The sequence below is a fragment of the Capra hircus genome, chromosome 8, assembly GCF_001704415.2.
Source record: "Capra hircus breed San Clemente chromosome 8, ASM170441v1, whole genome shotgun sequence".
Classification (NCBI taxonomy): domain Eukaryota; kingdom Metazoa; phylum Chordata; class Mammalia; order Artiodactyla; family Bovidae; genus Capra; species Capra hircus.
Window position 1 is genome coordinate 89,987,030 of NC_030815.1, and position 18,470 is coordinate 90,005,499.

The 18,470-nt window shown below is 42.7% G+C and overlaps 1 protein-coding gene across 2 annotated transcripts in view; it reads left to right on the forward strand.

Moving 5' to 3' along the window:
• Window positions 1-13,744, forward strand: part of MSANTD3 (Myb/SANT DNA binding domain containing 3) — a 29,118-nt gene extending 15,374 nt beyond the window's left edge. For both annotated transcript variants that reach the window (XM_018052532.1, XM_018052533.1), the window contains exons 2-3: window positions 845-1,295; window positions 8,401-13,744. In XM_018052532.1, the coding sequence (XP_017908021.1) occupies window positions 878-1,295; window positions 8,401-8,810 (828 nt within the window). In that variant the 5' untranslated portion in view covers window positions 845-877 and the 3' untranslated portion in view covers window positions 8,811-13,744. The remainder of the gene's footprint in view (window positions 1-844; window positions 1,296-8,400) is intronic.

Here is an 18,470-nt window from a genome sequence, read left to right on the forward strand (position 1 = left end):
AGAAACAAATTAACTCAATAGAGTTCCACATAGATGTTCAGCTTTTCTTTTTTTTTGGCTGTTCTGTACCACATAGGGGCTTCCTTAGTGGCTCAGTGGTAAAAAAAAATCCACCTGCAATGCAGGAGACACGGGAGATGCAGCTTCGATCCCTGGGTTGGGAAGATCCCCGGAGGAGGGCATGGCAGCCCACTCCAGTGTTCTTGTCTGGAGAATCCCATGGACAGAGGAGCCTGGTGGGCTAACGCCCATGGGGTCGAAAAGAGTCGGGCATGACTGAAGCGAGTGAACGCACAGGCATATACCAGGTAAACAGGCTCCACTGGTGGCTCAGAGGCAAAGAACCTGCCTGCCTAGCGGGAGATGTGGGTTCGGTCCTTGGGCAGGGAAAATCCCCTGGATAGGAAATGGCAATCCACTCTAGTATTCTTGCCTGGAGAATCCAAGGACAGAGGAGCCTGGTGGGCCACAGTCCGTGGGATGGAAGAGTCAGACACGACTAAACACAATAACCAGCTAACCACAAAATAGCCAAGAGGTACAGCAAAGATTCTACAGGTTGGGGAGCCATTCCCTTCTCCAGGGGATTCCCCCGACCTAGGGATTGACCCACTTCTCCTGCATTACAGATACGGAACCCCCACTTGAAAATCTATTCCTAAGTAAAAACCCCATTCCTGGTAAACTTCTGAATGTTTTCTTGAGAATATCACAACTCAGTATTAAAGCGGGGGAAAGTGCCGTATTTCAGACAAGGGAATCAAGTCAGGGATGGAGCTTGAGTGATTAGCTGATGCCTTTATAGCTGGAGTTGATAATGATTGTTTCAAACTTCCTGTTCCAGGATAGCTAACAGCCAGGAGAAACACAGTGGAAAATGCAAAACAACGAAATCATAAAACCTGCCAAATACTTCTCAGAATTGGAAAAGAGTATCCTGCTGGCGTTAGTAGAAAAGTACAAATATGTGCTGGAATGTAAGAAAAGCGATGCGCGAACTATTGCCCTCAAGCAGCGCACCTGGCAGGCGCTTGCCCACGAGTACAACTCCCAGCCCAGCGTGTCGCTGCGGGATTTCAAACAGCTGAAGAAGTGCTGGGAGAACATCAAGGCTCGGACCAAAAAGATTATGGCCCACGAGAGGAGAGAGAAAGTGAAGCGCAGCGTCAGCCCGCTTCTGAGCACCCACGTCCTGGGGAAGGAGAAGATTGCCAGCATGCTGCCGGAGCAACTGTACTTCCTGCAGAGCCCTCCCGAGGAGGAGCCCGAGTACCACGCTGAGGCCGCTGCCCAAGGTATCGTGCGTGCCGCCCGCTTGCACCTTCCCCTCGGGTAGCCGTTTGACATTGCAGTGTTCAAGTCCTTCATTTCCACGGAGCTTAGGGAAAAAAAAAAAAAAAAAAACTTTCCTATCAGACTTGACTTTCTTAATTCAGAATTTCTGGATTAGATAGGACATTCAAGTCATGTTGTCCATAAAAACAGAAGCTCTTCTCTCCTTGTGAGAGGTCTCAGTAATCACTATTATCACCTAAGAGGGAAAAATAAGGGGCTGCATCAATAGAGTTATGAATGAAGTACCTTAGTTGCTTATCTCAATCTATCTTATATATTAAAGAGACTTTGAGGATTTATACTCATTTCAGTCAATCATATTTTTTATCTTTCAAAAGTAGTTTTTGAGGACTGTTGTGTGCAAAGCACCACATTAAGTTCCTCAAAAGGCCACGTTAGGAAAGTGAACTATTTCAAAGTTACCAAAAGTACAGAGGCTAATATACGGAACACCCATTTAGCAGTCACCCAAGTTAAAAACTAGCATTTCTACCTATTATAATATTGTGATCTATAGTTTTGGTTTGTGTACTCCAGGAAACATGAGAAATTCTGGAAAAAATTCATTTTAGTTTTAAATATATTTTTTTGAAAAGAGAAAAATGTCATACATAATTCTTAGGGAAGTAAAAGAATGTCATATAATTAAGACTGTAACAGTAGCAGGTCATGGCTTTAAAAAGTTGGAATTAAGGGGCTATTGAAATGTCTCCAGGCAAGGGGAGGGTGAGAATGCGTATAGACAAAGTATCAGTAATTTTTGCCTCTTTTAAGATAGGAAAGATCAGTTTATGTAAAGATTCATGGCAGTTTGCAGAAAATATACCTTGATGCAGAGGAAGATTTCTGGGAAGGCCAGAAGGCTGCTCAAAAGGCCCTCCAAGGACCCAGACAGCAAGGATTTGCCTGGAAAAATCCAACTCTTGGCTTGCAGGATGAGAAATTCACTTATTAGTGTCCCGAGAGTAAACTGAAGCTCTGAGGGACTGGTTAATTAAAAGTCACAAGAAACTGTTTAAAACCAAGAATGTTATTCATGTAGAGTGGAAAAGATAATAACATATTTCAGTTAGCACTTTTTTTTTTTTCATGTCTGCAGATCATCCTGGGAAGCTTAATTATGATCAAATGTTTGTTTTCTGATCATTTGGCCAAGGTTAAATCTAGGAAGCCAGTTGAATGTCAGGCAACTCATGTGTTGTTTCTCAGGGTAGGATCTCTGTGTTTAAGTTGATTCTTGAGGTCCCCAGCTGGGGAAGCTTCCAGTGTTAATATGAACACTGCCAGCTCTCTCTCCTCCATCCTCACTGCTGCTTCTGTGCTAAAGTGGGGTCCGCTGCTAATTGACACTGTCCTTGCCTTGGAGATGTTTACAGCTTCAGCCAGTTCCTCTCCATTATGCTGGCCTTGGGTGATTCTGTGTCTGTGAGGCGGTGAAAGGAATGGCGCTGGGGGAGGTGAATCAGCAGTGCTGCTTTTCAGGTTGCTTATATTCCCTGAGCGATGTTGCTGAGGAAGATGCTGGTGGGGACTGCATGCAGCTCACTTTGCAGATCTGCTGTCCTCATGATTGTGTATTGATAATTGTGTATTGACAGTCTTATTTCCCCATTTTCAAGTTCTTGAGTAGGAACTAGAAAGTCTGTTCTTACAGATTTTTTTTCCTCTTGCTTTTTAGAGGAAAGGATATAACTTATTTACTCACAAACACAATTTCTAAATTTTCAACCAGAAGGAAATAAATGTGGATTCTCAGTGTCCTTCCTGTAGTGACGTTTGCTAGAGATTCACTTGTAAAGAGATTTACTTTGAATTGGATGTGTGTACATATATGGCACATGAGACTTTTTGCTGATGGTTCTTAAGGTACAGCCATATGCTGTCTGGTTCCTGTTTCCAGGTCAGATCTGGAGGGTGGTGGAGAAGTGTGTTGCTTTGTCAGTTGGGAACTGGGTCCAAAATGATTTGTATTCTCTAGTAGCGAAGGTACTGGAACTCTTTCCATACATTAAAGCAGCTTTGAGGTTACCTCACCCATTTTGCATTTCAACTTACTTTTAAGAAAGAAAAAGGAGGCTGGAATTGTTAATCACTGTTTCCGGGTCTTGCTGGGGAAAAGGTTGAGAACCTGCTGTAGAGTTATGGCTCTCATACTATCGTGTACCTTTTGGCTCACGGACTCTGTGTGTGGGTGTGTTTAGTTAGTATCTCTGCTGACTTTGTCTCCACTGTCTCTCTGTCTCTACTGTGCTGTCCAGTGTAGCAGCCACAAGCCACGTGAGGCTGGCAAGCACTTGAAATGTAGGGAGACTGAATTGAGAGGTGCTGTAAATGCGTGCACTATATCTCAGAGATTTAGTACCAAAAAAACAGAATGTAAAGTCTTCCTCATAACATTTATATTGATTGAATGTTGAAAAGATAATACTTTAGATCTATTGGATTAAAAATATGTTACTAAAATTAATTTCACCTCTTTTTACTTCTTTAATGTGGTTATGAGAAGAAATTTGAATGCACATGTAACTCATATTTCTGTCGGACAGCACTGTCCTAACACCTTACACAGTGCCTGTGACAGAATTAGGTACTCAAAGATTTGTGGAGGTTAAGCAGAGGAGCCTAACACATTCCCCTAGAGGCCTCCCTCCAACTATTTCTTATGTGAGATGTCTTCAACTGTGTCATCTTGATCACTGTCCCTTGCATGTTCTTAGCTTTGTCAGTAACTTTCATGAAACGTATATCTGTATTTGAATGCACTGGTCTTAACACTTAGGAACGAATTTGTAAAAAACAGGTATTTTCCCCTTAAATATATTAAAGGAATTTATACCCTGTAGATTTACGATATGTGATAGTTTGGCTTCGATACTTATCTTCCATAATCTTTGGGGAACAGGTTTGCAGAACAAACTAAGGGAGTCGACAAAATTTGCTGGGGGTGATCAGGAGGGTAGAATGGCCAAATGTCAGATACACGTAGGAAAACTAAGCTTTCAGGTAGGACTCAAGTATCTTGAGAGAACTCACATTTAATTCATCTGCGGTTAGTTCTCTGCTATACAGTTGTACTCCAGTAATGCAGACATAGGCATGCTAACCTATCAACCGTTTCTGAATAAATCCCATTATTAGTCTTTTTAGTTTAATCCTGTTCTTTTGGGGTAAGAACTCCAGTACAGGGGACTGATTTTTATTTCTAGTCATGACACACTAGATATATATAGGGCTGGAAAAGTCCTTTTTTGTGTATGTATTACTTGTACAAAAATCAGCATTATTTTTTTCCTTTTTTTAAAAATCCCCATTCACCACTTTCACTCTTGTCTCCTGAACCCTAATCATTCTAATGCGTTGTATATTCTCTCAATGTTTTTTTGAAAGCATGCATTGGTGTTGTGTGTGTGTATTTTATTTTTTGCAAGTGTTAAAAATTTACATAGATTAAAAATTGTGCTATAGATGCCATTCCTTTTTCTCTTACCTCTTTTCTTAGAGTGTTTTAAAGATCTATCCCCAGCACAGTGAGTATATCTAACTTGTTTCTTTTAGTTGATGTATAATATTCTGTAGTGTACATGCCCGGCATCTTATTTATCCATATTCCCTGTCAGTCCTGGTTCCATTTTTTCTGCTGAGAAGGGCTGAGTTTTAGCCTGAACATATAGTTTCCTTTCCATCCTTTGACTGCCTTCATTGGTTTTCCTGATGAAATTAAACTTGCTCAAATTGCCCAAGTGGAAGAACCTCCCTTGACTGTGTTCTCTGCTTCCAGGAAACACTTTAGGCCTTCTTACCTGTTTTGCACACGATCGAGTTGTTTGCTACTTCAGGTGGCTTTGTTTTACCTGGGAGAGAGATTACATGGTGTGTGTTTGCAGCAGGTTGCCATTCCCAGGAGAGTCTTTTTCCAATTAAGAGGAGACTCTCCCTATCTGAACACTAGCTTCCAATCATTGGAGCTAATATTTGTGTGAAAGTTAATTAACCACTCCATCAGGCTTCTCTGGTTTTAAGCTCCAGCTTCTAGCAGAGTCTTGAGAGATCTGGCTTTTTAAATTTAAAATGTGCACACTTTTAAACTAAAAAAAATAATAATAATTTTAGAGTAGACTCATTTATCTGTTCCCAGATATAAACATACTGTGTTCATGTTCATAAGTCTAGAGAGAAATTTGGAGGTCAAAATTTGAAATATACACCCATAGTCTTAATAATCAGTGATTTTATAGTGGATACAACCTGAAGACTGCATTTCAAGATATGTAAGTAATCAGCTGAGCAGGTGATATAATGAGAGGCTGGGTGTTGTAATAGTTGAGCTTGAGTCAGACAGACCTGGATTGGAGTCCTGGTTCTTTCAACTAGCCAAGTGACTTTAGCTTATTGTGTTTGGTTTTCTGTAATAGTACCTCCCTCAAGGACTTCCCTGGTGGTCTAGTGGTTACGACTCCATCTTCCAGTGCAGGGGCACAGGTTCGATCCATGGTCGGGAAGCAAAGGTCTCACATGCCATGGGGTGTGACCAAAAATGAAATAAAAAATAAAAACACCTCTCTCAGAGGGTTGTTGTAAGGATTGAATGAGATAATGCTGCAAAGCACTAGCCTAGTGCCTGGTTAGCTGCTCAGAAAATGGTATTGCTGTCATCATTGTCATCATCAGAAGGCCCCTAAAGCCAAGACTTATTGAGATAAAAATAAGCATTTAGAAATTGGGAGAGATGAGTAGTATTGTCAGGGCATGGACTTTTTAAAAGCTCAGAGGAGTATCCAGAACTGTCCTCTGGAATGAAATCAAAGAGAGAAGAGGCTAAAGGTACCATAAAACGTCTAATGTGTCCAGTCTTCTTTGAAGACAATTTCAGATCTGAGACTTGAAAGGAAGCAGATGAGGCAATCCTCTTTGCATTTGGTCCCATCTGAGGGACCCCATTCTCGGTGCCCAGCCGTCTCCACTCCTTTGTCCTGCGCCTCGGCTCTCCACTCAGAATGCTGTTCTTTCCTCACAGTTGTGCCGTGTTGAGAGCGATGTGACCCTCTGCAGCCAATTCATCCCGCACACATTTCTTACAAGCCCAGCAGTGTGTCAGGCCCTGAGCTGGGTCCTCCAGGAGGATGAATCAGAGGCAGTGTCTGTCTTCAAAGTGCTCAGAGACCTGAAGGGAAGGTAGTTAAACCGCCAGTTTTAACAAGTGCTCTGCCAGAGGTAGGCTCCGGAGGCAGTGGGAGCGCGAGGGAAGGACATCTAATTGAGGCTGTAGCCGCTGGAGTTGGGAAGACTCCTAGGGAGACATTTTCATTATCTCTGGATGACGCAGGAGTCCTTTTAACCTTCCCTTTCAAAAGTAAGATTTTTTTTTACCTTTTCTTTAAGCTTAATTAGGGACTAGTTATGGTTGTTACCTAACCCCTTGGAGTGAAATCACCTAGACAGCAGCCATTTTCTTTTTATTAACAGAGTGTTACGAGTTAGGTCTCCCCCAGTAGCCATTAACATTCCCGGCATCCCATCTTCTGGAATAATGGAGTGGCCGTACTAATGTAATCAACTCTGTTAATAAATTGATGTTATTTTTCTCCAAGGAGAGGAGTCTCATGATTGGAAATATAAAGCGCTCCAAGAAAGCGTTGGAGTCAAAGCTAGAATCCAGTCCTACCACATGGAGTCATGGGTTAGTGGTGCTAGTGGCTTCCTTATGGAAACTCCCTAACCGATACTCGTACCGTTGGCCCATAAAAATACTGGGGCAAACATGGCACCACCAAACATGGCAGCCTTTTGTATCCATAAACTCTGTTCCCTTCTGTTCAAAGCTTCAGCGCACAAATGTTTACTAGGCATCCGCTAGATACCAAGCAAAATAATTGGTGCCCAAGGATAAAAGAAATGAATAAGTCACAGTCCTCAAACAATACCAGGATGTGTTAAGTTCTATAACAAGAGAAAGGGAGAGGGCTGAGGTTTCGCAGAGCAAGTAGCATTGATCCTGAATGAAGCAGGGGTTAGGGAGGAGGTTGGAAGGGAAACTGGAGTAAGAATGTGTGTTTGAGTGAGGGGCTGGGGACAATTAGTGAGCCCAACTGTAGGCTGAAGGAGCAGTGAGACGGCATTATGGGAGAAAAATAAGGATTGTGGTAGAATTGGAGGATAACTGGGATTTTGAAGAGTAAGTCAAAGAAGATAAAGGAAGGTTGGAATTAGATTATGAGGGTTACTTAGGGTGGATTGAAAACAGAGCCAGAGATAGGAGCCCCAGGGGAACATTTAAGTGTGAGCCAGAAAAGAGAAGAAAGAGCGATCAGAGAGGAAACTTAGGGTAAAGCAATGGTTCAGAAGCTAATAGGGGGGAAAAAAAGTCAAGAAGGATCGTCAAGTGCTAGGGAGAAGTTTCATAAGAGGGACGTCAGAAATTGTCTGTAGGATCTGAATATTGACCCCCAGATGGCAGCTAGAGGGAACAGCCAAATGTAGGGGACTGAAGAGAAGTCTGAGGAAGTTAAGCCAGGGAATGTAGCCTCATCTTTCCAGGAAGAACCTTTGTGAGATGCCTCTCCAGGGTAAGGGGTAAGACCTCTGAACAGAACCCCCAACAATGGTGCCCTTGTGACTGAACTTCAGTGTTCGTGGCTGAATGAGAATCAGAGAGGGAGATCAGACCAAGGGAGAACTTCTTAATCTGCAGACCGACCACTGGCTTCGTACTGTGGTCTTCTGCTCACTGGGGGTTGTGCACATTTCATTTTAGAACTTACATCCACATACCCAGGTCTCCAGTCCTTGATAAGCACAGTCTCGGACCACTTTTCTCATAGTTCGCAGTGTCAGAAATGACATGATGAAACCTATTTTCATTACTTTCTTAAGGGAAAATTGTTTTCGATGTATGTTTTGTTTTTTTTTTTTAAGTCAGGAGTGACAGGGGTACCTGTGGCCATGCAGACCAGAGCAGATGCTGTCTCAAGTCATCCTGCCATGGGGGATCCTGTCATTTGAAATAGGATTGATTTACTCTCTGCCTGTAAGATCTTTGAACATATGTTTTCTGCTACTGTTTTTCAGAATCATTTGCTGTTTCAAATAGAGAACTGTGCGATGATGAGAAAGAGTTCATACATTTTCCAGTATGTGAGGGGACCTCTCAACCTGAACCCTCGTGTTCAGCTGTCAGAATAACAGCCAATAAAAACTACAGGAGCAAAACCTCTCAGGAAGGTGCTTTAAAAAAGATGCATGAGGAAGAACACCATCAACAAATGTCCATCTTACAACTGCAGCTGATACAAATGAATGAGGTGCATGTGGCCAAAATCCAGCAGATAGAGCGAGAGTGTGAGATGGCAGAGGAGGAACACAGGATAAAAATGGAAGTTCTCAATAAAAAGAAGATGTATTGGGAAAGAAAACTGCAAACTTTTACCAAGGAGTGGCCTGTTTCCTCATTTAACCGGCCCTTTCCCAATTCACCCTAAAAGACTGTGGGGGTGGCCCCCTTGTAATTAATCTGTGTTGGCAAAGAAAGTCTGGAACACGAACTTGCGGTCAGTAACCTGTAACAGAGCTACGAACTAGGAAAATTAGAGTGGTAGTAGTCACTTAAGAATACATTCAGGTAAACAGCTGCACCCTATGTACCCCTTCAGTGGTAAAGAAGCTGTTAGAGTTTTCTGAAAATTATCACTTTGAGTGCTATCATTCTGAATGTAATGTCTCTTAATTAGAATTCGTACAAGAACCATGTGTGAGTGTTGTTGTTGTATTTTTTAATCAAATGCAAGTGTGACTATAAAGGGAGTGTGGCTGGGTTTTGTGGGTCTTTTTTTTTTTTTTTTTAATCAAACAGTAGACCTTTTCTATCCAAATGAATGCCCTCCCATTGAAAGTGGCTGTCTTGGGAGGATACATGTTTCTCCAGTGGTGATGCTATTGCTCAGAGTTTGCTAGAGGTCTTTCGGGAACCTCCACAAGAGCTACAGCACACTTTTCAGTTTTTCTGTGTCATCTTCTGAGTGTGGATTTTCTGTTTTTAAACAGCCCGACATATGGAAGGTTATTTTCTAATGTGGCTCACAGACTGCCTTTTTTTCCCCCTTTCCTCAAAGAAGAGTTCCAGATAATGTCTCCAACAATGGTAGCTTTGTTGGAACTAAGGATGTGATTACTTTGAGAGAGAAATGTTCGTTTAGAGTTCTACATTCTGTCATGCTTATTTCTTATTTTATTAAAAGACAAGACTTGCAATTTTATAGTCACACTGTGTATGTTTTTTAAAGGTGCTGCTTCCCCCACTGTGCTCCAGTTTTTGCCTTCCTGCTGTAGGTTCCTCCCAACTTTGTACTACTGAGTTCATGCTCGCCCTTAGTTTTAATCTTTAGCCACCTAAGGAAAGACCCTTCCCTCGCCGCACTCCTGGTGCTGGCTAATAGTAATGCTCCATAAGCATTACACAGTTGGTATTGAGCTTTTCAGAATCCATTACCAATAGATTTGGAAATATGGATTGATAAATGGATATTTTGACTGAGCTGTCGTATAACTTCTCCTGTAGCCTAGTGTGAAAAACAGCCTTGGGAGCTGGGCATAGCAGTAGCTGGGAGAAGCAAAGTGACACTCAAGTGCCACGGCAGGTCAGCAGGGTCTGAGAATGAAACTTCAAGACTGTGTGTCGGGAAAGGAGGAGTATGTGTGCCAGAGGCTATGTAGGTAGTGAAGGACTGGGAGTCAGGGCTTGGATTCTGAGCTTGGCTCTGCCTCAGGTGCTGTGTGACCTTGGGTAACTCCATTTAGTCTTTGGCCGTGGTGTTTCCTGTCTCTAAAACAAGGGAGCTGGTCTAGATAATGATGAGACCAACTCCTTGACTATGGTGTGGTCTGCAAAGTCTTGGACAATGGCTGCTGACATCATAATTGTCCGTAGGATGTGAGTCATCGGGGCTCAGCTCAGTGGCTAAGCTTCCTTTCATAATTTTGGAATTTGGGTCTCAGGCTCTGTAGATTCAGTAAAGTACATATGTACTCATATGCATATACACTGCATAAAACTTAAATGGATATCAATTTATTATATGCACTGATCGTATTTTAAATACCTTAGAGGAACCAGTTATTAAAGGGAACCCATGAAGACTCGTCTTCTTTCAAAGGAAGGATGCTTTTGTAAGGATTTGTGTTCTTAGTTTTTTTTTTTTTTTTTTTTTTTTACCAAATGGACCCTTTAGAGAAGCAGCATCTGGAAAAAGTCTCAAGCTTCATGGATTTATGGGAGACAAATTAGGCCAGAGAATGGCAGGTCCTCAACACAGATGTGAACTGACAAAAGTTTGATTTGCTTCATCTATTGGTCCACCTGAAAATCTCCTTAACATGCTGATTCTGGCATGGGGCTTGAGACTGTGCATTTCTTACAAGCTTCCAGGTTATGCCAGTTCTGCTTGTCTGATCACCATGATTCTGTGCAGCAAGGTTTTAGAGGACCCTGGTCTTAAAAAAAAAAAAAAGCACCACCATTGGGTTAGGTACATTTTTGTATACAGCACTGTGCCATATATTATTATTCTCTCAGAATTTGCCACCTAATCACACAAATAACAATGTGGAACAACACAAAAAGAGCTCACACATATAATGGAATTGTAAAAGCATCGAACTAATTCCTAACTGAACAAATAAAGGATAATTAAACCAGCAGGCTAAAGCACGTGTTCTACTGTTAATGGTATTTATGAGTTTATAACAGTTTTCAACCTTGAGTTGCATTAAAAGCAGTGTTTTATAAAAAATTTGTCTCAACGGGTTCCATTCCCAGGAGATTCAGTTTACCTGGTTTGAGGCCTGGTCTTCTATATTTTGGGAAGCTTTGCAAAGGATGATGATGCCCAATTGAGACTGAGACCCACTGGTGTCGAGTTCACAAACGTGTATCATTTGGTCCTTAGTCCTGTGAAATCCAGCAGGAGTGAGGAAATGATGCTCAGAAGAAACACTTGCACCAGGCTGAAACTAGTGAATGGCAAAACAGAACCTCAGTGCTAGGTCTCTTGACTTAAATAGCCCCACCTGCCTGCTCCCACCCCATCCCTCAAAAGCTCTGTCATGGATTTGCTTTATCCTGAGAGCCAGATGACATCTACAGCTTACTCGTAAGGCCTCCACTTATGAACAGGTATATCCCAATGCATTCCACTTTTGAGCAGTTCTTTACCTGAGGTGGAAATGCAATAAACATCTCTTGTCAGGTGCTGTAGAGAATTGATAGATGAATACTAATTCATCCCCTGCCCTGCAAAATCATGGACATAGCCCGGTAGGAGAGCTTGTACACAGCTGTCATGTATTTGATCAGTGCACATCTTCTAGAGCATTTGTAGCTCAGCAGAGAGTGAAGAAGCTTGAAGGAAGGCCGCCTGGAGGAGGTAGCATTTGAGCTAAATTTTTAGAGCTGGTATTTTGGTAGGTGGAGATTCAGAAAGGAGAGCAAATTCGCTAGATGTAAGATCCTGTTGAAGATTCATGCAGTGAGACATGTAATTGGGAGGATGTGGGGCAATTTCCAAATTTGGCAGTAACATGATCAAAACGGTGCTCCAGGAGGAAGATTAGAAGACGGAACTGAGTTTAGAGAAGACGAGTCCAGAAGACAAGGTAGGAGGGCTTGGCTGTAGTTAGGATGAGATGATAGGAGGACCTAGAGGAGGCTGTAGTGCAAAACGAGGGAGACCAATGTGAAGGGCTGGAGTGGAATCACTCAGGCTTGGCAGCAGATTTCTTTTGTTGAAGCGGATGACTAAGGTTTGGAAGTCAATGCCTGAAAGAATGATGTTGATTGAAACAAAGGAAAGATGCATCTGGCTGGCAATGTCCTAGGAGAAGCCTGGACACAAACTAGTGCAGTTGCTGCCACTCAGCCTGGAACACCAGCCCCTCCTATCATCTCCTATTTGGCTGCCACCTCTTTGCTCTGACTTCTGCCACTTCAGCTGCCCGTGCTGCCCCTTGCACCTGTTCAGCTGACATTTTAACCCCTCCCCACTGGGTCCTCATCACCTGACTCATTTGGTGCTGTCTCTGCCATCAGTACCTCCACTGCAGGTAGCGGTGTATCAGTCACCATCTCTTATAAAGGCTTCACACTTGAAAGGTCAGGAAAGACTCTCGTTGACCCTTAACAACTGGGGGACTAAGGGCACCAACACACCCAGCTGTGGAAAATCCACCTGTAACTTTACAGTCAGCTCTCTGTATCTGCAATTCTGCATCTGGGGACTCAACCAACCGCAGATGGTGTCGTACTATGGCACCCAGCTATTGAAAACAATTTGAGTATGAGTGAACCTGCACAGTTCAAACCTGTGTTGTTCAAGGGTCAACTGATTTCTTTTATCTTGGGCTTCATTTCTCTCCTAGTTGGCACCCACAAATTTCAGGGTATTTTTTAAGTGTCCCTTGTTATGTAAAGATGCACTGATTGAGAGGCTAATTCCCACGTATGCCTGTTACAGCCACTTTACAATAATCAAACATAGAATCCTACCTTATGCATTAAAAATTAGGAAATATTGTAGGAACTTTTCAGGGAGAATCTTAAAATACATTGTTTTTATTTTTTATTTTTTTTTTAAGACAAGAGCCAACAGAAGGAAAGAGGCATGGTGGGGCAGTGTATTTGAGTTGTCAACAGCTTCTGCAGTGTCAGGTCAATTACATCAGCACTTGGTCTGGACCAGGGGAGAGGAATGGTTCTGCCTCCTGGGAATGTCAGAAGGACCTGATAATTATATTTGGCAAAGCCATGAAGAGTGACTCTGTAATGTCATTGGAAAGAATTACTCTCTTAATAGCATCTCTAGATGTCCGAGCTGTTCAGATGGCATAGCACTTCTTTTCTGCTGCGACTTTCCTTTCCGCTGGGCTGCTTCCCAGCTGCTCCTCTTGTTCTTCTTTGCCCTTTTCTATCTTCTGCCTTCCCAGCCTTGTTTCTGCAGCCCCTCCTTCTGCACCCACGACAGTCTCCGCTGACCCCTGTTTTAGAGTTGGAGTCACCTGAGAATGTGTGTGAGGGAGATACTTGCCAACACCCAGCGTATTGAACGTGTGGTATCAACAAGGTGAAGTGTGTAGCCTTAGACCAGCCATAATATCGACCATCTGCTTCCTTGCGGCATCCGCTACTTCTGTGTTAGTGGAACTCAGATGTCACGGGAAAGGTCACCGGTGATTCATGACTGCAACAAATTCTTTTCTTAATTGTGCCATATGTTATGCCCTTTAACACAGCTTACTAATCTCTGCCTCGGTTTCTCCATCTGTGAAAGTGGTGTAATACTTATCTACCTCCCTTGAATGTTGTAAAGATTAGTCTCTGTTAGTAAAGCACTTTTGAAATAAAGAGTGATGTAAAGCGTTTTAACATTATTGTTGTCATTGTGACATGGATGCAACCCTATAGAGATGCTGCTCTGTAGGGGAAGAACCCCAAGGATACCCTGCTTTAGGAATACCCACTATAGAAAAGTTCCATAACAGATACCAGAGTGATTTGGGGGGGTATATGAAAAATTTCACCATAGCATTTCTTTAAACGGCGCTTTGGTTCATTTAGAATGAGATGTGATTATAGAAGAGTGATTTATGTAAGATTTTTAAAGAACATATCTATTGAACCTCTATTACCTCATATAATAGTAGGGTTTGCAAGCTGATTATTAACCTAACAGTGCAGTTTATCATCATTAGGTGGGAAACTTCTATTTCTACATTCTCCAGATGTCCAGATTTTGTGCGTGAAGGTTTTTTCACTGTTGCCACTGATTAGAGTAGACAGAATGGGGCTCCTGCTACTCCTGAGTGAGGGGATCAACAGCTCCAGTTTCACTTGAAAAAATTCTCACAGCACTGCCAGTGTGGAGGGGAAGACTAACCATGTATGTTCATCAGAGTGGGGGGTTCTCTAGCCATAAATTTGAGTTCCCTGTCATAACTCCCAGTAACTGTCAAGAGATTTAATTAGGTTCTGGTCTGAGTTTTCTCTTTTATGGGTTTGTTGGGAGAAAAAAATTACAAACCCTGCTGTTTAATAAATTGGTTGTTTTTAATCAAAAGGACCTGTTATAATGGAACTACTCTAAGTAGCAGAAGTTAAGGTACCAGGGAAATGCCTGGTGGTCCAGTTAAGATTCTACGCTTCCACTGCCTGGTGCCTAAGTTTGATCCTTAGTAAAGGAACTAAGATCCCACAGGCTGTGCAGTGCAGCAAAAAAAAAAAAAAAAAAGTTAAGGTTCCAGTTCTTTTTTGCCTCATCATCTGGTTTAGCTTCTAGAACAACCAAAAAGGAAACTTTGCCCTGCTGTGAGGTGCATGTGGTTCTGGATTTTTATCCTTGAACCTCAGAGAGTTTTTGGGTGGGCTGGTGTTATACTTTCTGCAGGAATGGAAGGTGGTCACTCTAGTCACTCAGCCTTTGGGAAGTCTGGGGGCACTGCTGGGGTCACTTGGAACCCCAAGCTGCAGGGGTAGGAGCTGTCCAGGGGAAGCCCTTCTCAAGGTGACGGCAGAAGGACAAGAGGGCAAGACCACCTGGGAAAGCACATTTCAAGTGTCAGTGTGATAGCTGCTAATATGTCCTTGGCCAAGGCAAGTCATGTGATTGAGCCAAAAGAGACGGGGAGGGAAGCAGACGCCTCTCAAGCAGGTGAGGGGGAGGATTCCCTGGTGGCTAGGATGGTAAGGAATCTGCCTGCAATGCAGGAGACCCAGGTTCGATCCCTGGGTCAAGAACATCCCCTGGAGAAGGGAATGACAACCCACTCCAGTATTCTTGCCTGGAGAATTCCATGGACAGAGGAGCCTGGTGGGCTAAAGCCCACAGGTTGCAGAGAGTGAGACACGACTGAGCAACTAAGCATGAAGCTGGTGAGGGGAGGAGGTGAAAAATTTGAATGGTAATCTTATCTACCACAGTGACACAAGTGGGGAGGCTATGAGTGGAATACCAAGGAGTTGACATTAGATGATAAGCTGAGAACAGAGAATTTAGGGGAGAAATGCATCCCAGTTCCTACCTCTTTTTCTTTTTTGGAGGGAGAAGCTTTAAAATAGTGATAATAATAGAATACATATCCTAGGGCTGTTGTATTAAATGAGTACTTGTATGTATTTAGAACAAAGCTTGGCACACAGACACTTTTTTTTTTCTCTCTCTCTCTTAAGATCATATGGCTTCTAAATGGGGCCGGAGAGATTTGAACCCAAGTGGCCTCGCTCTGGAGCTCATGCTTTTAAGAATCAGAATATAGTCTTTCTCTTCAGAGCCTGCATTCAAGTCTTTGCTTTACAAAGAACTTCCCTGAACTTCCCTGGTGGCTCAGATGGTAAAGTATCTGCCTACAATACGGGAGACCCAGTTCAATCCCTGGGTCAGGAAGATCTCCTGGAGAAGGAAATGGCAACCCACTCCACTATTCTTGCTTGGAAAATCCCATGGACGTAGGAGCCTGGTAGCTACAGTCCATGGGGTCACAAAGAGTTGGACACGACTGAGCAACTCCACTTTCACTTTCACTTACAAAGAACATGCCCTCCTGCATATTAGACCATTATCTGTAAAAAACCTACTTTCCAAAATGATTACATGAGAATATAAACATGAAAGGGCCACACAAACTATACAACCCCCCCCCCCCAAAAAAAAAACCCTGCACCTTTCTTCTGATATTCTGTGTCATAGGGCAATCCAAGACTCTCTTCTTCCATCATGAAACTTCATCTTAATTTCTCCCTCCAGCCTTCCCACTCTGTGACAGTCCCTGAACGCATTCATCACCTCTAGGTTTCAGAGCCAGGTTCTGTGAAATTACTTCTGTTGATCCCTCTACCTGGAATGCTGTCAGCCTTTCTACAACCTCTCTCCATCACTTGCTGAAGTGTTATCCATCCTTCAAGGTCAAGTGACACCAGGATGCACTCCTGTAACCTGGGCTCTGGACCCATTCATCACTCTCTGGATTAATATAATTCCCTTGTGTGTAAAATAAGGGTGTTGGAGGAGAGGATCTCTAAATTCCCTTCCCCTGTTCTTACTCATCTGATTCTGAAGTTAAACTAATCTTTTCACTTTACTGCATGTAACACAAGTTTTCAATTTACCATTCTCCTTAAAAGATAATGTGTATATGTGTGTGTGTGTGTGTGTGTGTGCGAAGTTGCTTCAGTCGTGTCCAACTCTTTGCTACCCTATGGACCGTAGCCTGGTAGGCTCCTCTGTCCATGGGATTTTCCAGGCAAGAATACTGGAGTGGGTTGCCATTTCCTTCTCCAGGAGATCTTTCCGACCCAGGGATCAAACCCGGATCTCCCGCATTGTAGGCAGACGCTTTACCGTCTGAGCTACCAGGAAAGCCTGATAATGTGTACATAAATGGAATTAAAATAATCCATTCAAGTGGGTCAACTTCAAAGTTGAAAGTGCTCTTTGTGAAAGTTATTGAATTAGCATAATGATTATACTTAAACTGTTTCTAAAATAAACCAAATACAAGCAATACAAGAATTTCTATATAAGGTGTACATAAAGGTTGTTGGTTCCCAAAATGTAATTTTCCCAATAAGATGTAATTAGCTGCTGTTTACTTTAGCTCTTTTAAATTGCCCACTTCTATAGATTATAGAATCCTTCTATTTTACAAATTGCCCTGTTCTAAGGCAGTAATATTGGAGAAAGCAATGGCACCCCACTCCAGTACTCTTGCCTGGAAAATCCCATGGACAGAGGAGCCTGGTAGGCTGCAGTGCATGGGCTCGCTAAGAGTCAGACACGACTGAGCGACTTCACTTTCACTTTTCACTTTCATGCATTGGAGAAGGCAATGGCAACCCACTCCAGTGTTCTTGCCTGGAGAATCCCAGGGATGGGGGAGCCTAGTGGGCTGCCGTCTCTGGGGTTGCACAGAGTCGGACACGGCTGAAGCGACTTAGCAGCAGCAGCAGCAGCAAGGCAGTAATATACCCAGAATGTGTAGATTTTTGTATATGCTTTTAACACTTAATCAGTTGCTTTCAGTATATGATATCTGGTGTGAACATCCATGGCTGCCTGGAAACCTACTTCCAAGGATGGAAGTTAGCATTTGTTGAATATCTTTTATGGTCCCTAAGGGTGTTCATATATTATTTTATTCTTAAAATACTCTGTAGGAGTAGGAATATTATCCATATTTTAAAGATAATGAAATGAAGCTTAGAGAGGTTAAGTGTCATTCAAAGTCAGATACCAAAAGTTCTACAGATGGTTACACAACGATGTGAATGTACTTTACATCACTGAACTTTACAGTTAAAAATGGCGAAGACGGTAACTTTTATGGTATTTCACTGCAATAAAAAGATTGCATATTTAGCTCAACTAGATTTAGATCCCGAGTTAGTATGATTTGATTAGTCTGTTTATGGCTGGTTATGTTTATCAACATCTGTTAGGAATGATGAGCCAGAAACAAAATGAAGCAGAGAGAAGAGCTACACGAGGTTAAAGGTAACAGCAGCGGCAAAGGTGGTACCCAGTTCTTCTGACAGCAAGCTGAGAATCGGTGACCAAGGGGAAAGAGAGGTCACCCATCTGTCTTGTGGTGCTTCTCAAATGTTAACGTGCATTAGAATCACCTGGGCATCTTGCTGAAAATGTAGATTCCGATTCAGTAAGTCTGGAGTAGAGCCAGATTTTGCATTCCCAACAAATTTTCAGGGGCTCGTGATTTTGCCAATCTATGGACCAAACATTGAGTAGCAAGGATTTTAAATCACAGTAATTTCCACGGCAGGCTTCCCTGGTGGCTCAGTGGTAAAGAATCTGCCTGCCAATACAGGAGACACAGGTTCTATCCCTGGGCTGAGAAGATCCCTTGGAGAAGGAAATGGCAACCCCATCCAGTTTTCTTGCCTGGGAAATCCCATGGACAGAGGAGCCTGTTGGGCTATAGTCCATGGGATCACAAAGAGTTGGACACGACTGAGTGACTAAACAACAACATCCTCGGTGGCTCCCTAAGTGTTTCAGATCTCTTGCATCAGAGAATCTGGTGTGCTTCCCCAAAGCAAGTTCTGGACCAGTACCCAGACCTACTGAAATCAGAATCTCTGA